The following is a 26,675-nucleotide window of genomic DNA, read 5'->3' as shown; positions in this document are numbered from 1 at the left end:
CTCAAGGATCAACCGGTACGGGTTTTTCAGGGCCGACACCGACCGTTAAGAGGAGGCCGATAACCGGTCTTTGGAGCCGCGATTGATTTGCTGTAAAAGGCTAAATTAACGCAAGAAAATGTTAACAATACAAAAAGAAACAAAGAATATTGGTTATAATTTGACATCCTGAAAAAGGGATGACCTCATGTGCGGTCCCTTCCCAAGGTTTCTTCATTTTCCTCATGATGAGGTTTTTGAGTTTTCCCTTGCCCTCGTGTAGGTTTTAGATCAGGGGATGGTGTCATAATAGTCTGTGGTCTGTACAGCCCTTTGAGACTCTTTGTGATTAAGGGCCAAACAAATAAACAGGACTTGACTTTAAGATAAACTTTAAAGCTCTCTGAAACCTAAAAAATGAGAATTTCATCACTAACATGACCAATCTTTCACTTAAGCCAAAAACTAATAGTGTAGGAAATAAAATTAGGCTTAGAAGCCATTTTTACAATGAATACATGTCAATGACACCAACTTGACTTAAATTTATGTAAAACAAAAAGTGTATGGAAATGTGCACAGAGCTCACTCCTGTTTTAGAGCCAGATCGACCAACTGAAGTTATGATAAGAGCAAATCACTTCCTCTATAGCATTCTATTTTTGCTCTCTCTCAATCACAAACACACACGCTTGATTGAATGAATGAAATCCTTATTCGAACATTAAAATAAAAAACAAAACGAAAACAATAACTCAACAACAAAATAATGTTACATAATTTTCGAAAAGGGGTAGTAAGAAGCAAATAGCTTATATTCCTGACACCTTCATCTTCCCTCTTAAATACACCAATGATATAACAATAGAAATAATAATAATAACAATTATGCTATAACAATAGCAACAATAACACAAAGTTAGCCATAGTTCTAGACACACTATTCCCAATCTCTCGTATCACCCAATTTCTTCATCTCTGTATTCCGCCAGGAATGTTTTGTTTTTTAATTTAAATTTGAACAAGTCAATCGTTGGACATTGTTTGATCTGGTCTTGTCAATTGTTCCAAAGTTTGACTCCGCGCACAGACACACACATACTTTTCCTGGTGGTTTTCACCTTTGGGATCAGGAATTCACGACAGCCCCTTAAATTATAATTTCCCTCTTTCCGAATGAATCATTTATGGATGTTTTCGGGCACCCTGTGTTTGTTGACCTTAAATAGCAGTTGTGCGGTGAAAAATTTGACTAAATTATCCTATTTTAATAATTTGGACTGCAGGAATAAAATATGAGTATTATCTCGATATCCTAACTCATGTCATGATAAGAGCTAATAGATGAGTCTCCACCTTAACGAGCTTCCCTAAAACAAGTTAACGACACTTTTTACGATATCTTTTAATCACAAACAAGAATTTCCACCAATCAGTGATCCTGAATCACAGACATGTGGGGACGAGCTAGCATAGCTGTCGCACTAAGGTTATTTATTGTTCCTGCTTTAATGACCGCGTCCCAGGTCACTTACCCGATCAGAAGGTGCAGGGCGGGTAACGTCCGAGGAGAGAGGGAGAGCGATACCGGGCTGCATCCGAGCCTAAATGATCATCCCGGTCGAATCAATAAAAAGATGGCTACCGACGTCCATTAAATTCCCAAATATCGGCGCCGATAACCGGCCAGGTTGATCATCGGACGACCTCTATTCCAGACTAGCGAATTTCGCGTTCCGAAACAACCCCCGGGGCCGAGTCGTAAAACGATTCCGCCCGCGTTTAATATAAACAACATTCGATACCGGGAAAGACAAGGGCGGCGTTTACAACAGGGATAACAAAAGGGAGGCTGGTGAAGGAGGAGAGAGCGGAGATGAGGATGCTATTTTTAGAAAGAGACAAAGCCTGGCTGGTGTGCGTTCCCCCCCCCAGGCTCATCTTTCCCATCGTCGGTCTGGCATCAACACTTTGCTCGCCGCCTATTGTCTTTCCGCGGCGACGCGTGCCGATTGACAGGATTTTCTTCGACCTTGGAGGAAAGAAGGGCTTAGGACGCGGGTCCGCGTTCGGGAAAGGCCCGATGAATCGATAACGGAGTGAGGGGTCCCCGCAGGCGACATGAAATTTGGCAGGCGTGTCTGAGAAATACCCCGTGATAGAATCCGGCAAAAACAAAAGAACCCGGGCGGCCTCTCGGATCGACAGTGTTCCCTCGATTTTCACAGTTAATCCGTTTTACGGCCATATAAGTCATGTCATGTTTGTTTGTATAGGCCTTTATCACAAGGTGTCTCAAAGGGCTGCACAGAATATTGCAAACTACAGATCATTCTGGAACCATACCCTGATCTAAAACCTACACGAGGGCAAGGGAAAACTCAAAAACCTCAAGTCAAGTCAAGTCCTGTTTATTTATGACCCTTTAATCACAAGGAGTCTTAAAGGGCTGCACAGACCACAGATTATTGCAAACCACAGACTATTATGACACCATCCCCTGATCTATAACCTACATGAGGGCAAGGGAAAACTCAAAAACCTCAAGTCAAGTCAAGTCCTGTTTGAATAGCCCTTAATCGCAAGGAGTCTCAAAGGGCTGCACAGACCACAGATTATTGCAAACCACAGACTATTAAGACAGCATCCCCTGATCTAAAACCTACACGAGGGCAAGGGAAAACTCAAAAACCTCGAGTCAAATCATGTTTATTTGTGACACCCTTAATCACAAAGAGTCTCAAAGGGCTATGCAGACTACAGTACAGTCGATTATGACCGCATCCCCTGATCTAAAACCTACATGAGGGCAAGGAAAAACTCAAAAACCTCAACATGAGGAAAAGGAAGAAACCTTGAGAAAGGACTGCACATGAGGTCATCCCCCTTCCAGGATGACCAGGCTGCATTGAATACTGCATTAACAAACAATAAAATTACAATAATTAGATCCAAAATTAAATATATTTGTTATTAATTAATCACATTGTATATGAAGATTTTCAAACACAAAATTTCTATAATTTGGTATTCAATTAATTATTTATTTGTATACTTTGCTTATCATTTCGACAATTGCAAGATTGATATTTTGATATTGATATATGCGTCCCCGGGATGCAACTTTTTGGACACAAAATGGTCATTATCATTTTTGAACTAAGATTTACCGCACTCCAAACTTTTCGTCAGGCAGATCCGCCATTGTTGTTTTGGTCTCGCGGTTCGAGTTTTCGTCGTTGTAGTGAAAGTCCGTTTCTTTTCGGAGAACCGGCTTTTTCGGCTCAACTCATTCAAGAGAGCCGGCTCTCCAACGGCTCACTTGCTTTGATGCATTATATGACGAATGATGATGTCGTATAAAGAAGTGAAGAAAAAAAGAAGGTATAAAAGGAGAAAATGAAAGAAGAGGTTTGTGGTGATCCCTTTTAATCAGTATATTACCAACAATAATTGAATGCAGAAAATGAATGCATCATTTGAATAAGAAAATATATTATTCTACTTAATTCTGTTTGGCATTCTGTTCCTTCAACAGTGAACGTCACCCTATAATTTCCTTTTCAAGATGTCTGGATAGACGTCTAGATAGATTAGATAGTTTATTTATCTCTCTCTCTCTCTCTCACTCCCCCGGCCACCGGGAGATTTTTTTCCCCTAGCGCGTGTCCCCCACCTCAAGTGCATTGGACACTTATGCCCTAGCAGATATCTTCTGAAACGGCCATGCCTGAAAAAATAGGGCAGCCGTTTCATTTTCAGGCCGGCCCATTTCATAGACAATAGTCCATTTCTGAAGTCTTCTGAAAACCCACTGACAACAAAAGAAGATTTTCGTTGCCAAAATGCAAAGACGATAAAGATGAAATCAAAAAGCTCCGTCCTTTATGTGTCGAGCCGCCATTTTGTGTCTGGTTTTGTCCGATTCCAGTAAAGCCTTTCAGCGACAACTTGTTTGCTTCAAGTGCGGCCAATTTTGACATATCTTACAGATACATTGATAATTGATTGCCGTCTGAGCAGCCAGAAAAAAAAAAAACAGCTCAGAGGCATGAATCCATGCGTCCAATTTCTGGACTTCTACTCGAGAACCTCATAAGACGCCAACAATGCTAAGGGTAAGTCACATGGTCTTCAGTGGGCCCAAAAAATTGCTCCATTGAGACCCTAAATGTATTCTGCAAGCATGAAAAATGTATGATATATATATCTATGTCTATATATATGGCGCCTGTCATACAACATGTGTCTATCCAGTCATTTGCTTTCTCTGAATCCATAAATGTGTGAATGTGTGAAACTGGAGTGTCATGCCCAATTTCGTTGTCACAATATGTTAACCTGTTTGGTAACAACGACAATAAAGGTATATTCTATATATATTATTCTATTCTAAATGCCCAATCCACCTCTCTTCCCTATCCCTATAAACTTTTCACGCAAGTGCCTCACTGCAAAAATCTCATCCCTACATTTCTTCCTCTTCTAAACCCACACTGTTCCTCCCCAAGTACTCCTTCTGTGAAAAAGAGACAAAAAAAGAGAACAAGAAAGAGGAAAATAAAGAAAGAGAGGATAAGAAAGAAGAGAAAATGAGTGAAAGGGAAAGCAAAAGGGAGGGTAAGAAAGAAAAAAGAGACTAAGAGAGAGAGAGAGAGAGAACAAGAAAGAGGACAATAAAGAAAGAGGGTAAGAAAGAAGAGAAAATGAGTGAAAGGGAAAGCAAGAGGGAAGGTAAGAAAGAAGTGTAAAAGAGAATGAAAGAGAGAGAGAACAAGAAAGAGGACAAAGAAAGAGAGGGTAAGAAAGAAGATAAAATGAGTGAAAGGGAAAGCAAAAGGGAGGGTAAGAAAGCAAAAAGACAAAGAGGGAGAGAACAAGAAAGAGGAAAATAAAGAAAGAGAGGATAAGAAAGAGAAAATGAGTGAAAGGGAAAGCAAAGGGGAGGGTAAGAAAGAAGTGAAAAAAAGAATCAAAGAGAGAGAACAAGAAAGAGGGCAATAAAGAAAAGAAGAGAATGAGTGAAAGGGAAAGCAAAAAGGAGGGTAAGAAAAAAATGTAAAAGAGAATGAAAGAGAGAGAACAAGAAAGAGGGCAAGATAGAAAGACAGAGAGGGTAAGAAAGAAGAGGAGAAAGATTGAATGAAAAAAAGCAAAGGAGAGAAAGAAAGGGCATAAAGGACAAAAAGAGTGAAATAAGGAGAGAAAACCGAGAATGAGAGAGAGAAAGGGAGAACGAAAGAACAAAATGGAAAGAGAAGGCGAGAAAACAAGAGGAAGTCCTTTTAATGCCAATGAAGGCCTTATTTTTCAAATAACGAAATCAATGCCTTTTAAGACTTTTCAAGGATCCACGAACAACCCTGATATATCCATAAACAGTTCCTGTTTCCACTTTTTTGTTCCCGTCTTGACTTCATTATAACCCTGAAAAATGTGATTTTAACTGTTACATTTTCTGAACAGTAATGTTAGATATCGCCGGATATTGAAATTTGGTGTTTTTCCTGAAAGAGGGCTAAAAGTAAACGTGATTTTCATGGATAAAAATAACAGGCGGCCTGTATGCCATTTAATCAAGGAAGGGTTGAACAGATGGAGACGGCGCACACGCCGAGGTTGACCCGAGACCCCCGAGGGCCGACCCTCGCCAAGGCTCCGACAGCTGACGGCGTCTAAAACAACAAACACGGGAGCTACTAGAAATACCGGAGCGCCGGTCGGGGCGGAAACCCGACACGGCTCGCCGCAAGTTAGCGTCGCTAACATTCTGGGGCCCTTCGGGGATTCGAGAGGCTCGCAGGTTTTGGGGTCTGCTCCAGGTTCCTAATGGATGCGAGTCAGCTTGCCAGGGCAAGAAGATACCCCAAAACTATAAAGCTGGCATAATTAACCAAAATACGACATCCGGGACAATCCATAGAATCCAAGTATTGACTCCAAGCCACACCTTCATGACAACATATAAAAAAAATCCGCCTAAACGCATTCCTGCATGGTTGGACGATCCTTGTGGCGATCCGTTGGTTTCGCGAAATAATTTCCTTTTCAAAGTAAACAGACTGTGAAATCATTTCAAAAGCGGCCATTAGCCTCTGACCGTTCGACTATCACTATTTTCGTCCAATTACAAGCTTTTTTTCACAGTCCTTCAGCTGCGATAGCCTTTAGGGCAGGGGTGGTGAACAGGCGGTAGAGCTCTCGTCTTGGTATCAAGAGATCGCAGGTTCGATTCCCGGCTCCTCCGTATTATAGTGTTAGTCTGATGACAGCTTCCACAATTTATGCAGATCAATCCCCAAACGAAACGTCGATGTTCTACAGATTTTGCTTGCTTCATTTGCTGATAGCTTCATGCTCAGACTGATTCATATTCAGATTGCTGTTCTGAACCTGTGTGTTAGTAAGGCAAGTATTATCAAGAGGTCGCAGGTTCGATTCCCGGCTCCTCCGTGTTATATGTGGAAGTGTCCTTGGGCAAGACACTGAATATCTAATGCCCCCAATAAGCAGGTCGGCGCCTCGCATGGCTGCATGGCAGCTATTGGTGTGTGAGTGTGTGTGTGAGAAAGGGAAAAATGTGAAGCACATTGTAAAGCGCTTTGGGAGGTCTTCATTGACTTGAAAAGTGCTATATAAATGCAGACCATTTACCATTTTACCATTTAACATCTTGATTATCCTCAAAACATTAGGAGGCTGACTCCCTATTGGTGTGTGAGTGTGTGTGTGAATGGGTAAGTGTGAAGCACATTGTAAAGCGCTTTGGGTGGTCTTCATTGACTTGAAGAGCGCTATATAAATGCAGACCATTTACCATTTTACCATTTAGCATCTTGATTATCCTCAAAACGTTTGGAGGCTGACTATTGGTGTGTGTGTGTGAGAATGGGTAAGTGTGAAGCACATTGTAAAGCGCTTTGGGAGCTCTTCATTGTCACTGAAGACCTCCCGAAGCGCTTTACAATGTGTTTCACACTTACCCATTCACACACACACTCACACACCGATAGCAGCATCAGCCATGCAAGGCGCCTACCTGCTTATTGGGGGCATTAGGGATTCAGTGTCTTGCCCAAGGACACTTTGACATATAACACAGAGGAGCTGGGAATCGAACCTGCGATGTCTCGATCCCAAGACGAGCGCTCTACCTCCTGAGCTCATGCCGCAAGTCTGTTTATTGTGGCGAAACAAAAAAATGACAACAATGAACCTACGACGAGGCTGAAATGCTTTTAGGCGGATTTTTTTTTTTTTTTATCCTAAAGAGCCCCATCTCAGAACGGGCAAAACCCAGAACCCCCAATTCCCCCTCATCCTTGCATGGCCGTCTATCGGTGTGCGAGTACGCGAATGGGTAAGAGCGAAGGACGCGGTAAAGCGCTAAACATCATCGGCAAACACGAGTTCAAACGACCGGCAGGAAGAGGAAATGATGTACTCACGGTGAAGAAGAGGTCCATGACCCTGGTGTCGAGCAGCGCCTCCCTCCAGGTCTCGGTGGGCTTGAGGTTGACGTTCTGGACGGCCTCGAACATGGCGATGTAGTGTCGCCCCAGTGAGCGGCTCCCGGTTAAGGACAAGAGCGGCATGGCGTTGCCTCCACGCTTCCCCGCCGCCAAGACCCTAAACCCCCTCTCCAGAGCTAGTAAAATATGTGCCGCGGGATCTAGCCTGCGGACTCCTTGGAAAATGGGGACACGCCCCCCGGCACGCTCCTCCACCGTACCAAAATTCCAACAGGGAGGGACTCGAAGAGTCTCAATCAGTCTACTCTTATTTTCCTTTTTCATTGAGCTTCTTTATTGCTAATATGGCCGTTCCTCTCCAGACCGCTCGATTGACACCACTCTCAAGTCAAGTCAAGTTTATTTGTTTGGCCCTTAATCACAAGGAGTCTCAAAAAGGCTGCACGGACTACTAAGACACCATCCCCTGATCTAAAGCCTACATGAGGGCAAGGAAAAACTCCAAAACCTCAAGTCAAGTCATGTTTAAATGTTTGGCCCTTAATCACAAAGAGTCTCAAAGAGCTGCACAGATCAAAGACTATTGCAAACTACAAACTATTATGACAGCATCCCCTGATCTTAAACGTACATGAGGGCAAGGGAAAACTCAAAACCTCAAGTCAAGTCCTGTTTATTTGTTGGCCCTTAATCACAGAGTCTCAAAAGACTGCACGGACCACAGATTATTCTACAGACTATTATGACACCGCCCCCTGATCTAAAACCTACATGAGGGCAAGGAAAAACTCCAAAACCTCAAGTCAAGTCATGTTTATTTGTGACACCCTTAATCACAAAGAGTCTCAAAGGTCTGCAGAATGGAAGGAAGAAATAGAGAAAAGGAGCAAGAGAGAACTGTGTTTACAGAACAGGAGGAAGAGAGAAAAAAAGACAAAAGATAAGACAAAAGGAAGAGAGAATGAAAGATAGAATTAAAGAAATGACGAAAGGAAGAGAGAAAAAGAAGGAATGAAGAGGGAAAAGACAAAATGAGCAAAAGTGAAACAAAAGAAAGGAAAAGGTGAAAGAACAAAGAAATAGAGAGGGAAGGAAGCAAAAGAAGGACAAAGGAATGGAGAAAAGAAGATGGAATGGGATAAAAAAGAGCGAGAGAAAGAAAAAAGAGCAGGAGAGAAAGAACAAGAGCAAAAAAGAAACAAAGGAAGAAAGGAGAGAAAGAAAGCAGGAATAGCGAAAGGGGGTGAAGTGCATTGAAAGTGCAAACGCCAATGCCGCTTTTAGCAAATTTGGGTCCGACACAAAGCTATTCCCCGACACTGCAACGTTGTTTCTTTGTTTCTCGAAGTTTTTCTCACGGGCCTTAGCCTGCAATAGCCAATGACGGCCTGAATTGAAAAAAAAAAAAAACCGTGACCGATTTTAATTTAAATATCTACGAACAAGGGTAACCGATTTAAACGATTGACATTGGGTAGCCAATGAAATTCCCAAACATCATGTATGCAATTTCACAATGTGCATTCTAATCAGAGCAGAAAATAAACAGCCATAAATGCAACCCGCGATTCGTTTTTACGCATGATTATAACACGCATTGTGGATGGACTTCTAGGAAGAGAAGTCAAACAATCACAACACTTTCACAATGTCTAAAATTTGGCAACCAGTTTGACAAGAATTTCTAATAAAGCAACTTCGCTAGATGGCTTTCTAAATAGCTCAAAGGGTAGCTTAATGGTTAGCTTAAAAGTTAAACAGGTAAAAACTAAAAGAAAGCTAGATAACTAAAAGAATAAAAAGCCAAGAAAATAGGCATATATATATATATATATATATATATGACCCTTAACACCTGTGGTATGTCTTGGGCAAATAGTAAGCTAAAAAAAAACTTGATTGCTACCTAGAAAGGCCAAAATCTACTTAGCCAACTAGCAAAAAAAAGTAACATTTTAGCAAGATAGCATGCAAAAAATGTAAAAAGCTAACTAGATAACTTGTCAGATAGCTTGCTTGATAGCTAAAAAAAAGCGAAGAAGATAGCTAGCTAAAAAGCTAGCCAGATAGCAAGCTAACTGCTCATTTTTTCCTCATTTGCTTTATAAATAACATAAAGTGCGATTGAATTCGTTTTATCCTGTATTTCCTATAAAATAAATGGATAAAAAATGAATAAATATATTAATGCCCCCAATAAGCAGGTCGGCGCCTTGCATGGCTGCATGGCCGCTATCGGAGTGTGAGTGCGTGTGTGAATGGGTAAGTGTGAAGCGCATTGTAAAGCGCTTTGGGAGGTCTTCATTGACTTGGAAAGCGCTATAGAAATGCAGACCATTTACCATTAACGGATTCTCATTCTATTCTCTTAATTGCTTAAAAATAACGATCAATAATTGAATAGATTTTTTGTCGAACTGGAATTGATTCAACAATGTTATCACTACGCTGTTACTATGTCATTAGGATGTTAATGATTAAAAATAGGATTAAATAGACTCAACCAATAAGAAATCCCAATGAGCCAGCACTGATGAGCTCTTATCAGAACGGGTTCGCGGGCATCTCAACTGTCCGTATTTGAGTCCCCTGTCTTGAATCATACAAAAGTTTACGTATTTCTACTTGAACGGCCTCTTTTTTAAACGATGTCATCATTCAGAAGCCAACTCTTAAAAATAACATCCCGAATGTGGAACTTTTCTAAAATGAGATGAAAGTGACAGTTGCTCCCAATGAAAATAACGCGCCCATCTCCCGTCAGTCGAGCGCTACCGAGCCGTCTCGTCAACGAGCGTCCGTGTCGAGATTCCGGGCGCACGGCTGGACAAACGAGAGAGCCGAGGAATGCCTCATCAAAGAGGAGCGGGGGCAGGGGGCGCCGACGCATTCCGGCTTCCGCCGCCTCGCGCCGCCACTTCGCACCTGTCAACGCGGCGAGCGGACGGGGGTAAAAATAGCCGCGTTGGGGGCCGAGGACCTCGCCGTGAACTTTGCCGAGTAGCGACAATGGAAAAAAAGCGCTGTCTAGAAGACAAGAACGCTCTTTTTAGGCCGGTGCCTTAAATGAAAAGATCTTATTTGATTTCCCCACAATCATGCAGATATGTTCCATATGATTCCACGCGCCATGGATCTCAAGAAATTAGTCAGCAAAAGCTGGGTGGGGTAAGTTTACCAGCCGTCGTTGACAGCGTTCATGCCTTTTTTGCCTTCGCCTCCTTTTAGGTATGCGATTGTTCCTTTGTGTTTTTCGCCGCGTGTCTTGCAATTAATAATTTTTTTTTTCTTGTCAGGGATCATTTATTTAGCTTATACAAAAACAAAACAGAAAAACAATCCTTCAACCATCGTCTTAGCTGCCATTTTGAATCCCTTAAAAGCTTCAATATACACATCAGATAACCAAAACGTGATGTTCTGGTGTAGATTTCCTGAGATTTAATTACATCCTGTTCAAATGTTAGCGAAGATAGAAATTGTATGAATATTGTCCCGATAGCTCCCCGTTCATGTCCGGGTTCAGGCTTCCAGTTTTATTATGGCCCAGGAATAGTTGGCACGCTCACATTTTCAGCTTAACAAATCTGACTAGCTTTTTGAAGTTTGCACACCCATACATTAGCATTGCCTCATTCGGGATATTTCTATGCCGCAAAGCACTATGGGAATTTTAGTACGGAGAAAAATGATTCGTGAAAACTTCAGCTTACTCCTTAAGTCAAGTCCCGTTTATTTGTATAGCCCTTAATCACAGAAATGTCTCAAAGGATTGCACAGGATTACAATGACACCATCCCCTGATCTTAAACCAACATGCGGGCAAGGAAAAACTCAAAACCTCAGTGTGAGGAAAAAAGAAACCTTGAGAAGGGATCTCACAAGTGTTGGTTGTTTTCTCCAGACATTTCTGTCTTATTTTCCTCCCTCACGGTAAAAATACCATACTTGTGTCCATCCATGTATAGTGTAAGTCCATGTTTCTGGCAAGCCAAATACAAACAAAACTTGTAAATAATTGAAAGACAATGAAGTAGACTTGTGTGGGAAACAAACATGGTCATCGGTTGAATTTGGGAAGTTACGTAAAAAAAAAAAAATCATCATTTAAAGGGACATTGCGTATTATTTAACGCTTCATAGTGGTCAAATAAAACTTCATTCATTCCAAAAATATATTGGCTAAATATTTGGCTGACCTGCACTGCCTCCGTCAGTTTAAGATTTGATTTCAAGGTTTTGTCGTTGTACTACAAAAATGATGCCCGAACTTGCCCCGCCATATCTTTCAGATTTAATCTCCCCTTATGTTCCTGCTTGGAGCCTTTACTCGAGGGATGCTCGTCTCAAGAGCCAAGAAGAAATCAGCAGTTTCGAGAGCGCTCTTCATTCAGGCCCTGGTGCTTTGGAATGCTCTGCTCTCAGATTTAATCTACAACCCCGGTGGAACTGTTGAAATCTGGTCTTAAAACACAATTATATTGTATGACCTACATTTCATGTTGACAATGTCTGGGTATCGTTTTTTTGATACTCATGCAACATCCGTTCCTTACGTCGTGTGCGGCCCCATTTTCAAGGTTTTTTCATTCCGGCAGTAGCTCAGGAGGTAGAGCGCTCGTCTTGGGATCAAGGGATCCCAGTTCGAATCCCGGCTCGTCCGTGTTACATGTCGAAGTGTCCTTGGGTAAGACACTGAACCCCTAATACCCCCAATAAGCAGGTTAGCGTCTTACATGGCTGCAATACAAGGCCGCTATTGGGAAATGTGAAGCACACTGTAAAGCGCTTTGGGAAGATCATTTCATTGCAGATCATTTAATTCCCTCATGCTGATCTTTTTGAGTTTTTCCTTGCCCTCATGTAGGTTTTAGATCAGGGGATGGTTTTATAATAGTCTGTAACGTGTAAAGCCCTTTGAGACTTCTTGTGATTAAGGTTACTAATTGGAAGTAGAAAGGAGAAATATAAAGAAAGAGAGAGCGAGAAAGAGAGAGAGAATGAGGAGGGAGGGCAAGAAAGAAGAGAAAATGAGTGAAAAAAAGAAAGAAAGTGAGAGAGAAAGAGGATATGAAAGAGAAAAACTGGTGAAATAAGGAGATGGAGAGAAAAGTGAGAATGAGAGTGAGAAAGGGAGAAAGAGAAAGAGAGGAAGTCCTTTTAATGCCAATTAAGGCCTTCTTTTTAGAACAATGAAATATTCAAGAATTTTCAAGGATCCACGGAAAACTCCGATATATTCCCCAATTTTCTTGTGCCGCCCACTAACGAAATCAAACTTTTCCCTCAATTTTGGCAGCAAGGTTAGTTTTCATGTGGACTTCCATTTTTAAGGGGAAATTCCAAAGTTTTAAAAAAGACTCATTTGTTTAAAAATAACCGGTGCACATGTGTAGATGGACCGAACCACATTCCTGGAAGGATAACCGTCACTTAAAACCAAGCCACTACATACTTGTCTCTTCTGGACAAAGGACGAGCAGAGTGGAGGCTGTGTGGGTGTTAAAGCAGGGCTCGGGAAACTTCGTATGACCCAAAGAGCCGTACGAGAAAAAGTATATTTTAGTGTGAGAGCCACGTCATATATTTTAATACAAAATTCAACAAAACAGCCAAACCCGCTTTCCAGACAAAAGCTAAAATACTTCAGCACGTTTTATTTCACTGTGTGACGTTTGATGATATGATCAAATCTATAAAATAATAATAATACCAGAGCTTGTGACCTATATCCATATAAATGTACCACTTAAAATGTGTCTCCCTCCTGTCGTTACTTGAGAGTTTAGCCTCATTTTGACCTTCATTTTTGTCCTAAAAATGGTTTCCAAACAAGGTGCAAGCAAAGTTATTTTGTAAAAATGTTACAAAATACTGCAAACGACCAACGTATTTACATTCAGTGCAAAGTGGAAGGAGCAGGATTGCGTGTTCTGAAGGTATAGCTCTGCCCATTCTTACCGCTCTTTGCTAAGGCTTCTGGGTGTTTACACTTTGTTGTGTGGGTTTTCATCATAAAGTAGTATAATATAGTTTTGATATAGATGGATAGATGTCTAGATAGAGAGATGTCTAGATAGATAGATAGATAGATGTCTAGATAGATGTCTAGATAGATAGATAGATGTCTAGATAGATAGATAGATGTCTCTATAGATAGACAGAGAGATGTCTAGATAGATAGATGTCAAGATTGATAGATAGATCTCTAGATGGATAAATGTCTAGATAGATAGATAGATGTCTAGATAGAGATGTCTAAATGATGGATGTCTAGATAGATAGATGTCTAGATAGATAGATAGATGTCTAGATAGATAGATGTCAAGATAGATAGATGGATGTCTAGATGGATAGATGTCTGGATAGATAGATAGAGATAGGTTGATGTCTAGATGGATAGATAGACGTCTAGATGGATAGAGATGTCTAGATGATGGATGTCTAGATAGATAGAGAGATAGAGGTCTAGATAGATCGATGTCTAGATAGATAGATAGAGAGATGTCTAGATAGGTAGATGTCTAGATCAATAGATGTCTAGATGTCTAGATAGAGAGCGAGAGTAATATAAGCATAAGTATAGTAAAGCAATATACCGTAAAAGTTGGACAATTAGCCGCGACTATTTTCACAAGCTTTTAAGCCTGCGGCTTTCAGGAGTGCCAGAGCAGTACAGGTAGGAGTGAGACAGGTGGAATATGTGTTTGGATAGACGCAAGTTGAATATAACTTGGCGCTTTGTGCATGAATAAAACTAGCATGAACAGACTCTTATCATGGAAAAGGTGTCCATCGAAAGGGGAAATCAAACAACCACATTGGGAATCATTTTACGAGTCAACGGGATTAATGTGGCCAATCCAATGGATCACAACAAGGATCGTCCAACGATGCAGGGATGCGCTTAGGCGGATTTTTTTAATCTGTGGTCATTAAGGTGTGTCTTGGAGTCAATATTTGACACGGTTGGATTCTGTAGATTGTCCCTGACGTAACAAAGCCATTTTTGCGGCCACTCAAAAAGGTTGAAGACAGCCAGGGGCAAACTGGTGAGTAACCTCAATGATTTCGTATATCTTGTTTCAGACTGATGGTGATCTGTGATGAGTATATTTTGAAACGGTCAGCATATCTTGAATCCCAAGAGTTTTTGTGACTGGGGACATCGTACAGATACGCGATAATGGGTCAAGGTACCGTATATTACGAAGACATTTTCTGAGTACCTTTGTAAATATCTCATGTTTCAATGTGGGCACGTGCGCCTTATCGTCAAGTGCGGCGGACACCAGCCATAAAGTTGCCTGCCCCATTTTTTCACAACTCGAAACATAATAAAACGACTCATCGCAAAAAAAAAAAAAACGTTGTGCAAAGTATTAAGGCTTGCTAATCAAATTATATAACAGAAAAACGCTTTGGGTTTATCACAAATCTACTTATAACAGTCAGTGGCTCAGGAGGTAGAGCGCTCGTCTCAGGATCATGAGATCGCAGTTCGAATCCCGGCTCCTCCGTATTACATGTAGAAGTGTCCTTGGGTAAGACACTGAACCCCTAATGCCCCCAATAAGCAGGTTAGCGCCTTTCATGGCTGCACGGCCGCTATTGGGAAATGTGAAGCACACTGTAAAGCACTTTGGGAAGTCTTGACTTGAAAAGCGCTATATAAATGCAGACCGTTTCATTTCATGACTTTCTATCCTATGGTAATGGGTTTTAACGCACAAAAATGCCTTTATTCGAGGAATCAACTCCTTGCCCTGATGAGGGGGCCCTATCATGGATGCAGAGCCGGAACTGAGGTTAAGCGGCTAGCGGCATTACAAGTCTTCAATATTGTCCGTAATCATGGTACCAAATAAGACCGACGAACTGACTGTGCTGGTGAAAAACATCAAAGCGTACAGGGAGTGCAGTTCGCTGTGTTTTACAGAAACGTGGCTCACATTTAGCATCCTGGACGCTAACGTGGAGCTACCTGGTTGCAGCACTGTAAGACAGAGACACCAAAGCCTGCGGTAAGCGGAGAGGAGGCGGACTCGCCATCTACGTGAAGATGAGGTGGTGTAACCCTGAGCACAAAGATTTCCATCTGCTGCAGGGACGTGGAACTTTTGGCCTAGCGTGTGATGTCATCCACTCCGCTGTGGCTTAACTACAAACACAGCACCCCGAGGCCATCCTGTTCATCTGTTAATAAACAACAAAAGGATACTGCCGGAAGTGTGAATTTCCCTACAGGGATGAATAAACTATCTATCTATCCATCATATTCCATTTGATCTCTGAGCCACAGGGTCCCCGACCCCCGCGTTAAAGCGCAGGCATGAGCGCCAGCCGCATGTTTCCCGCATGACGAATGCGCCGGAGGGGAGCGACGAGGACACGTGTGGGCTCTTTGCTGGCTTTTTAAAAAGCCTCACCTGCTGCCGCTTCCAGCCGGCCGGCTCCCAATAGCTGCTTACACAAACATGCAAGAACGCACCCTCCCCTTAAAAGCGGGTCAACGAGCCAAGGGGTTCGAACGCGCGCCGTTAACATATTACGAGCGCCTTCGCACATCAACGCGGCCACGTTAGCCGGACGGGGAACTTTGGCGTGTGTTTCGCCTCCTTTTGTTGGTTTACCCTTTGCGTTCTATTGTAATATTCTTTGGTCATCGCAAGGCAAATCAAGATTTAGAAGTCAAAATGGATGCTGCTGCATTAGACGCTATATCGTCCACTCCGCTGTTGCTAAACTACAAACACAGCACCCTGAGGCCATCCTTTTAATCTGTTAATAGTCAACGCAAGTTTTAAGGGGTCATCATAGACAAGAAATGAAGCTGGAAAACACACATCAGACACATACAAACTAAAGTATCTAAAAGCATTTCAATCATGAATAAAGCCAAATTCATTTGAAAATATGATGCATTGTATTTATTCTATTGTTCTCTCGTTCTGCCATACTGAACATACTGTGCAGAAGTCTGGGGCAATCATGACAAAAGTTCATTTTTTATCCTCCCAAAAAACGTGCAATTAGAACGTATCTTGATCATACTCATATTTTATTCTTGCAGTCCAAATGATTGAAATTGGATGATTTAGTCCAATTTTTCACTGCACAACTGCTATTTAAGGTCAACAAAATAACCTAGTGCCAGAAAACATCCATAAATCATTCATTCGGAAAGAGGGAAATTATAACTTAAAGGGCTGTCGTGATATGATGATCCCAAAGGTGAGAACCACCAGGAAAAGTATGTGTGTGTCTGTGTGCGGAGTCACACTTTAACTATTCATGTGTTCAAATTTAAATAAAAAAAAAACATTACTGGCGGAATACAAAGATGAAGAAAATGGGGTGGATTGGGAATAGTGCGTCTAGGACTATGGTTAACTTTGTTGTTATTGTTATATCATAATTGTTATTATTATTATTTCTATTGTTATATCATTGGTGTATTCAATAGGGAAGATAAGCATCTGCTTCTTACTACCCCTTTTCAAACATATTATATAACATTATTTTGTTGTTGAGTTATTGTTTTTGTTCCGTTTTTTATTTTAATGTTCGAATAAAGTTTTCATTCATTCATTCATAGCGAAGTCCGTTTGCGCCGAGTGTATAAATTGCTCGAGTTTACATCATGTGCCTCTGTAACTTTCATGCGGAGGACTTTATAAAGGAGCAATCTTATGACGTCATTGGAGGAGACACGTTATTTTGTACTGCTACTCCTTTCTGCTTATGCATGATCATTTTCAACAACTCAGGGCTCAGGAGACAATTGCAACCCCCAGGATGATAGTTTTATGATGAAAGATAAAGGGACAGTGTGTCTTATTTTGCCACTTATTAGTTGACTAAGTCTATTTAACCCAGTGTGGTTCAACCAGTGTGCCATGAGACCTTGTCTAGTGTGCCACTGGAACTTTCCCAATTTGATCTTTCCCCAAAAAATCAGGCCATTATTCCGGATTTTTGCTCTTTTCAGACATGGAACTGTAATAGTCATCAATATCAGTAGGGGGCAGTAGATTTTGATATACTTTTTATATAGTAATTATCTGCTCACGAGGTAGCACAGTACATTTAATAGCTTAATTTGTTTAACAAAGCGGTTTAAGATTGCACTGTAAAAAAAACATTATTTTTCATTTTAAGTATTGTTTTCTTCTTTTTATATACTAATTATCTGCTTATGAGGTAGTACAGTAAAATATTTGACCTAACTTCATTTTCAAAAATTTTCGACTGACTTTTTGATAAATAAAAGTGTACCTTGGTTCAAAAAGGCTTGAAAAACACGGATTTAAGCTTATTTTAATCATTAACGTGGTACCATCATTGTAACAACATAGTAATAACATGATCAATTATTATTTTTGAAAATCAAAAAATGAATTCCAGCCGATGGGCTATTCAGGTATCGATGGTTATTTTGAAGCAATTAAGAGAATTGAATGAGAATCGATTCATGTATTAGGCAAATGTATGTATTCATCCTTTTATTGATTTCATTGAAAGGAAATACAAAATACAACAAATTGCAGTTGTGTTTTATAAAGCGAACGAGCAAAAAAAACTTCAGCTAGCTATATGGCTGTCTTTTTAGCTTTCTCCCTTTCTTTTAGCTATTAGCTAGCTTTTTTTCTTTTTTTTTGCATGCTACCTCGCGTTTTGCTAGATATCAAAGTAGATTTTGGCCTTTCTAGGTAGCTATCAAGCTTTTTATAGCTTACCAATTGCCCAAGACACACCACAGGAAGTGTTAGGGGTAATTATATATATATATATATATGGCTATTTTCTTGGCTTTTTACTCTTTTAGATATCTAGCTTTCTTTTAGTTTTTACCTGTTTAACTTTTAAGCTAACCATCAAGCTACCCTTTGAGCTATTAGGATAGCCATCTAGCTAAGTTGCTATTTTAGAAATTCATGTCAAAGTGGGTGCCCTTTGCGCTTATTAGTCACAAAACGTAGGAAACCCCTTGGGCTAGGCTAACAACATTTTGAAGCCATTGCAGTGGACTTTGTGTCTTGCTAACGCCATTAGCCATGAAACGGATGACCGGGAGCTACAACTTGTGGGGTCACCTCTCGAAAGTGCTTTCTCACACTGATTTCGTTTTACTTTTGCTTAATGATAACAAAACAATTCATGCAAGTGAAATTACGGGCAGTGCGTTATTCTCCGTAGATCTATTATTGTGATGAACGCTCATCTGGAGGTAAGTTTAACCTTTTGGGGTTTCTCGGATTTTCACTTTTAGCCGGTGGTCCTGGTCCCCATTGGGCGGGAAAACCCCAGGGATATCCGTAGCCAGTTTTCCGCGTGAAACCGCAGCAACGGCGACCCCCAAACAAACAATGGGGCTCATTTAGCAAAGCGCTAACGGCCCCGGGGACACCTTATACACGCCCGATACGCAAAGAGCTAAAGGGCCAGCAGCTGGACCTTCCTTGAAGGAGAACACTCACGGTGTCCTCATCGCCTCTGCAAATAGCCCAAACGCGGATGAGTGGGCTAATCTCCGCCATGCCTCGCCGTGTGCGGCTAACGGATTAGCGAGCTTCTACTGTGTCCTCTATTCATTACGCCTGATCCCGACGGCGCTACGCTAAGGCGCGTGCGGGGGTTTAAGGGAAGCATCCTTCGCTAAATGCCACCCTGTGGAATAACAAGCCGGCACCCGTCTCCCGTTGTCGTCGGCTCCCCGAAAGCTTTGTCCCCGACGGTGCAGCTGTCGGCAGGGGAGGAGGGGGACAATGTCTTGACGGGAGCGCTAGAATTACCGTGTTAGCGGCGCTCCACTCCATAAAATGGGACCTTCCGATGGGGGATAATATTGTTCTTTGATTGGGAGGTCAAGAGTATGAGGTGAGATGTTTAAAACTTTTTCTTCGGTGGAATTCTAGGGTTTATTTTCTCAGCCTTGCTCTTATAAGTGATGAAATCTATGTTTATCCAGTCAAGCTCATTTTTTTCTTCTTTAATAACAGCAATGCACTACATTTTCAGCACCAAAGATCTTGCTGTCAGAAGACAAGGTGCTTTTCGGTTGTCGAAAACAAGGCTTCTGTGTCGTGATAAAACATCAAAGCGTACAGGGAGTGCAATTTGCCGTGTTTTACGGAAAGGTGGCTCACGTCTAGCATCCCAGACGCTAACGTGGAGCTACCCGGCTTCAGCGCTGTTAGGGCAGACACGAAAGCCTGCGGGAAGCGGAGAGGAGGCAGACTCGCTATATACGTGAAACCCGAGGTGGTGTCACCCTGGGCACAAAGATTTCCATCTGCTGCAGGGACGTGGAACTTTTGGCCTAGCGTGTGACGTCATCCACTCCGCTGTGGCTAAACTATAACACAGCACCCCGAGGCCATCCTGTTCATCTGTTAATAAACAACAAAAGGATACTGCTGGAAGTGAATTTCCCTACGGGGATGAATAAAGTATCTATCTATCTAGGGTTTATTTTCTCAGCCTTGCTCATGTAAGTGATGAAATCTATGTTTATCCAGTCAAGGTGATTATTTTCTTTTATAAATAACGAAAAGGTGCTAAATTTTCAGCACCAAAAATCTTTGTCAGAAGACAAAGTGCTTTTTCGGTTGTTCCCGAAAGAAAAAATAAAACCGAAAACAAGGCTTCGGTGTCGTGATAACATCACGTCTAAGGTGAAACGAGCCACGCGAAGCTGGCTTTCACTTGGGGGAGAGTTTTTAATAGCAAGTACCAAATTCAATATTAATAGCAAAATAATATTAGAATCCTGCCCAAAGATATGACACTCCCAAAATCTAAAGCTAATAAATGAATTAGCGTTGAAAATACCCCTCTGTGAGTTCTAAACAAGGAGAGGGCGTCAAACTAATTTGGGTGTGGGGGCTACAAGCTAGAAAAACTCTGACGGGGGCCGGACTAGTAGATTCAAACGACAGGGAAAAACAGAGAAAGAGAGGAAAGAGAAAGAGAAAAAGAGACAAAGGAGAAAGAAACGGAAAAGAAAGAGGAAAAGATAGAGAGAGAAAGAAAGAAAAGAGACAGAGGAGAAACAGAAAATAAAGAGATTGAGAGGGAGAAAAGAGACCGAGGAGAAACAGAAAAATGAATTAGCGTTGAAAATACCCCTCTGTGAGTTATAGACGGGGCAAAGGGCCACATGCTAGAAAAAATTCCTACGGGGGGCGGACTAGTAGATTCAAAAGACAGAGAAAAAGAGAGAAAGAGAGGAAAGAGAGAGAGAGAGAGAGAGAGAGAGAGAGAGAGAGAGAGACAAAGGAGAAAGAAGCAGAAAAGATAGAGAAAGAGGGAAAAGAGACAGAGGAGAAACAGAAAATAGAGAGATTGAGAGAGAGAAAAGAGACAGAGGAGAAACAGAAAATAAAGACAGAGATGGAAAGAAAGAGAGAAAAGAGACACAGGGGAAAGAAGAGACAAAGACAGTGATATAGAGAAAGAAACAGGAAAAAGAAAGAGCGAGAAAGAGAAAAAGTGAGAAAAGAGATAGTAAGAAGATTGACAGAGTAAATGGAGAACAAGAAAGAGAGATAAAGTGACATTAATATAAAGAGAAAAAAGAGGGGGGGGGTGAGAGAAAAAAAAGAGAGAGAAAAGGAAAGAAAAAGAAAGAGTAAAGAAGAGAGTGAAAAAAGAGAGTGGTGTCTGTCATCATGGAGAAGACCTATTTCGAACCGCAGCTCATTTCTCTCTGGCTGTCGTCTCGCGGGCCGGATTCGAACCCTACGTTTGACGCCGGCGAAGCGAAGAGCAAAAAGACCCCCTCACTCGGGGGTCTTCGAGGTTTATCCTTGAGCGCGCCTTCCCGTCTGCTAGAGAACAGACGGCGTGCCGACAGATGGCAAATAAGTGAGCGGCGTGGCCGAGAGACGGGGCGACCCGAGCCTCGCTCCATTAGAAGCCCCCGAGCGGAAAGGAGGTGGCGAGTGAAGCGCTTCAACGTCCCGCCCTCTTAGCTGAAGCCAGAAAGCTTCATGAAGCGCCGACAGACACGCGCGCCGCCCGTTTCGCACCCAAACGAAGGAAAGCCAGCCAATGTCGGCAGTTACGGGAACCCGGGCTTTCGGAACCTTTGAGAAAACGGTCCCGATTTGTTAAACTGAAAATATGCGAGGACCGGATATTCAGCCCGGCATTCGTCGAACGCATACCTCGTCGCTCGCCTTTGTAGCATTTTTATTTGACTCTCGCTTTTTGCCGTCGGCGTGTTTTGCCTAGCCGCTGTTTCTTTGAAAACAGCCACAGTCTCTTGGCAAATTAGGTAGACTCGTTTAATTCCAGTTTCGGTGGAAAAATCCTCTAATTTTTCCTTGTCTTCAAAGCGGCAGCCCTCACAGTCAACTTTCCTTTTTTATTTACAGTCGCCGTGTCGGAAATGGGCAGGGATAAAATGAACACAAAATACCAAGGGCAAGGTGGCCAATGGGCTCCTGCCATTATTTGGTGAAATGGTGGGGTTTTTTTGGAACCATTTTTTTACACAGATCAACATCACTGGCAGGCCACATTCAATGCATATCGTGGTGCAGTCCAAATGATTAAAATGAGATTATTTAGGGACATTTTTCACTACACAACTGCTATTTAAGGTCAACAAAAACATAGTGCCAGAAAATATCCATAAATAATTCATTCAGAAAGAACGAAATTATAATTTAAGGGGCTGTAATTAATTCCTAATCCTAAAGGTGAGAACCACCAGGAAAAGTATGTGTGTGTCTGTGCGCGGAGTCAAACTTTGGAATAATTTAAAAGACGAGATTAAACAATGTCCGACGATTCACGTGTTCAAATTGAAATACAAAAAAACATTCCTGGCGGAATACAGGGATGAAGAAAATGGCGTATGAGTGAGATTGGAAATACTGTGTTTAAAACTATGGTTAACTTTGTTGTTATTGTTGCTATTGTTATATCATAACTGTAATTATTAATATTATTACTATTGTTGTTATATCATTGGTGTAAATTTAACAAGGGAAGATGAGGGGGTAGGAAATATAAGGATTTGCTTCATACTACCCCTTTTCCAACATGTTATGCAACATCATTTTGTTGAGGTATTGTTTTTGTTCTGTTTTTATCTTCATCTTGGAAATAAAGTTTTCATTCATTCATATCATGAATTCTATACCAGTGAACATTTGATCACAGGCCGTACCTGGCCCTCAGGGTCGGACTTTGGACATTCCTGCCCAGTCATATGAAAAAACCCTGTCTTGTCGCCAGGGTCTCAAACTTGTATTTAAAAAAATAAAAGTTTTTTTGGGCACTCTCACTAACTTCATGTTAATTGGTTAGTTGGTTAATATGAGTTCGCTGAGCAGAGGAATGAGGGTTTGTGAGGAGCTGCCGCAGGAGCACATAGGGCACATGAAATATTCAGGAGAGATTGTAATACAGAAAAAAGGGAACTACCTCCTGAGCTACTGGGGCGGCAGTAGCTCAGGAGGTAGAGCGCTCGTCTTGGGATCAAGGGATCCCAGTTCGAATCCCGGCTCGTCCATGTTACATGTCGAAGTGTCCTTGGGTAAGACACTGAACCCCTAATACCCCCAATAAGCAGGTTGGCGCTTTACATGGCTGCAAGGCCGCTATTGGGAAATGTGGAGCACGTTGTAAAGCGCTTTGGGAAGTCATTGACTTGAAAAGCGCTATAGAAATGCACATCATTTCATTTCATAAAGAAACTAAAAAAAATAAAGGCTAGTGTAATATATAGATATACATTTTTGATTATTCATATCATGCATAATGTTACGTTATTATTGGTAGTATATCGGTTAAAGCGACTAAAAAAATCTAAAGAGCTGAGCTGAAAGAGCTGCTTCTCTAAAAAGAAGCTGAATTCCCCTCAATAATGGGTCGCGCTGGCCAATAGCATCCAAATGGTAAATGTTCTGCATTTTTTAATACCAAAAAGTCCTTGCCTGAATTTCTCCTATCAGTCAACATTGATAAGCTCTCCCATACGCAAACGGTCGCTTTAGATCCGACATTTAATTAACCATCTTTTGGCTGGTGCGACTTATACTCTGAAGCAGGGGTGTCAAAGTCGTTTGAACTCGGGGGCCACACGATAGAACAAACATTCTGTCGGGGGCCGGACGAGTAGATTCAAGAGAAAGAAAAAGAGAGAGAAAGAAATAAGAGAAAGAGGGAGGGAAAAGGAGAGAGGGTGGGACAAAGAAAGAGAAAGAGAGAGAGGGAGAGAGTGTGAGAGAGGGGGAAAGAAAGGGAGAGGAAGAAAGAAATCCAAAGAGAAATAGAAAGACAGAAAGAGAGAAAAGAGAAAAGAAAGCACGAAGGGTAGGAAGAGAGAAAGAGAAGAGAGAAAAGGAAAAAAGGAAGTTGGAGCAAAAGAGCTTAAAAGACACAGAGAGAGAAAGAGAGAAAGAGCAACAAAGGAAGAGAAAAAGAGGGACACAAAGAGTGAAAGAGACAGAGACAGAGAGTGGGAGAAAAGGAGTGGAAATGAGAGAGAGACAGAGAGAGAGACACAGTGGGAACTCGGTTATCGCGGTTAATGGGGACCAAAACCACATGCGAAAAGTGAAAATCCGCAAAGTAGCAATGCCCCTTCAATAAATAAATAAATAAATATTCTTTTATTATTATTATTTTTTAGACCTGCAAAGCTCTGAACTCACGAACGTGGAACCACGAAGTAGCGACGCCCCTTCAAAAATGCTTAAAATAAATTTAAAAAAAAAAAATATATATATATATATATATATATATATATACACTTTATTTTATTAGCATAATTTTTTAGGCCCACGAAGCTCTGAACCCGCGAACGTCGAACGGCAAAGTAGCGAGGTCCCACTGTACAGTGTCTTTGTTGGAGGCACCTGGCTTTGGCAACATCAAGTTGACATATTTCAACCTGCAGCTTGTTTTTCTCTTGCGCTTCTCTGAGTGTTGTCTCGCGGGCCGGATTCAATCCCTTAGGTGGGCCGGATCTGGCCCGCGGGCCGCCTGTTTGCCTTTTACGACCCCTGGTAACCCGGGACTTTTTTTTTTTTTGCATTCGTGTAGTATCAAGCACCTCAAATATGCCAACGCAATCATAAGTCGGGATGCCTTTGGCGCGGTGTCTTTAGGCAGACACACACAAAGGCGTGCCGGGCATACCGAAGGGCAGCCTGGAAAAAGATGGGGGAGGGTAAGGCCCCGAGGAATGACTCGCGCCCCACTCACACCGCCACTCATCTGCGGACGCTTGTTTGAAAGTGATCCGGATCCCCTCAGATACGGAGCCAGCGAGGATTTGGGATTTGCGCCCGGACGACACTTGTGCATGCTGGAGACGGACTAGCAATTCTCTTTCGCGCATGCCTACAAAATTTTTTATTCACGGTGACTTTATTTTGGGTAGTTTTCCCCGGAATGGATTTTTTTTATGTCTTCATAACCAGAACTAAGGCCGGCGCCCATTAATATCAAATCCAAAGGACACATTAAGGTTTTCAGACACAATTTCTCTCGTAGTATTTGTGTACATATAGTATTCTTGTCGTGATATTTTTGCTGTATTTCTGTAGAATGATTTTTGTGGTAGACACACAAAAGGACAATGGCATTTAAAAACACATTTCATCAGTAATACTTTATTATATACAGTATATGGCCATTAGAACGAGATTGTTTTAGTTTGTCGGGTTGGGTGAAAAAAAGCCTGGGAGGCCGTATGTGGCCCTTGGGCCATAGTTTGCCCACCTCCTCAATGACTTCAGTGATATTTTTGCAAAATTTATGCAGAATCTAGGTAATTTTTTAAAGTATTTCCATAGTAGAATTTCCATAGTATATCTAGTATATTTGTAGGAATTTTGTTTGTGATATTTCTGTATTTTGGTATTACTGGAGTTGTGATATTGTAGTATTCCTGTGCAAGTATAAGTATTTCTATAGGAGTATTTCTGTAGTATGTTTGCAATATCACTGTCATTTTATTTTTGTAGTAGCATTTCTGTAGTAGTATTTTGTAGTATTTTTAAAGTAGTCCTATTTTTGTAGTATTTCGTTATTATTCGTAATTTTTTTTATTATTACTGACTGTATTTAGTAGTATCTCTGTTGTAATATTTCTGCAGTAATATTTTTGTATTATACCATTAGTGTCGTAGTATTTTGGTAGTATTTCTTTCGTAATTTTGTATTATAACAGACTCTGTATTTAGTAGTATTTCTGTTGTAATATTTCTGCAGTAATATTTTTGTATTATACCATTAGTGTAGTAGTATTTTGGTAGTATTTCTTTCGTAATTTTGTATTATAACAGACTCTGTATTTAGTAGTATTTCTGTTGTAATATTTCTGAAGTGGTAATTTCGCATTATACTATTACTGTATTTTTGTAATGAAATGATCTGCATTTATATAGCGCTTTTCAAGTCAAGTCCCAAAGCGCTTTACAATGTGCTTCACACTTAACCATTCACACACACACTCATACACCAATAGCCATGCAAGGCGCCAACCTGCATTAGGTTCAGTGTCTTACCCAAGGACACTTCGACATGTAACACGGAGGAGCCGGGATTCGAACTGCGATCTCTTGATCCCAAGACGAGCGCTCTACCTCCTGAGCCCCGTTGTAGTATTTCTTTAGTAATTTTGTATTATTACTGACTCTGTATTTAGTAGTATGTCTGTTGTAATATTTCTGTAGTAGTATTTTTGCATTAAACTATTACTGTAGTGGTATTTTTGTAGTATTTCTGTAGAATACATTTGGAAGTATTTCCATAGCAGTAGTATTAATAAGGTATTTCTGTAGTACTACTGTAGCAATTTGCATACTCGGCAGCCAATCAGAAGCCTGCATCGAATAATTCCCTGCTTTCGGATTTTCCCAAGCTTTATAAAGTCGATCGTTTGCATATCATTTTCCAAAGTAGACACAACAAGAACACAAGAGAAATGGAGAAGTGGTTAGGAAACCAGCCAAAACCTCAGCCCAGAAGAAAGATTCAAAAGAAGCTCACAAAATGGATGACGCTACAAAACGTAAAGGTACATTAAAAGCATCATGGAAAGAGTGAGTTCACGTGTCGTCTTTTTTCAGGGGCATATAATGAAAATGTAGATACTCTTCATGATGTTGATTACGAGTAACACGAAATGTTTTTTTCAAATTGCAATATGATTCGGCGTTTTTTTTAACTCGTTGATGCAAGAGGGTACACGATGACCCT

The 26,675-nt window shown here is 41.2% G+C and overlaps 1 protein-coding gene across 1 annotated transcript in view; it reads right to left on the bottom strand.

Moving 5' to 3' along the window:
• xpo4 (exportin 4) overlaps positions 1-26,675 on the bottom strand; it is a 70,095-nt gene that overhangs the window by 28,756 nt on the left and 14,664 nt on the right. Inside the window, exon 7 of the mRNA XM_088352380.1 lies at positions 7,428-7,548. Within this exon, the coding sequence (XP_088208506.1) occupies positions 7,428-7,548 (121 nt within the window). The remainder of the gene's footprint in view (positions 1-7,427; positions 7,549-26,675) is intronic.

The sequence above is a fragment of the Urocampus carinirostris genome, chromosome 14 (assembly GCF_059441175.1).
Source record: "Urocampus carinirostris isolate Australia breed hairy pipefish chromosome 14, RoL_Ucar_1.0, whole genome shotgun sequence".
NCBI classification, from domain to species: Eukaryota; Metazoa; Chordata; class Actinopteri; order Syngnathiformes; family Syngnathidae; genus Urocampus; species Urocampus carinirostris.
This window is presented reverse-complemented; position numbering and strand designations above follow the sequence as displayed.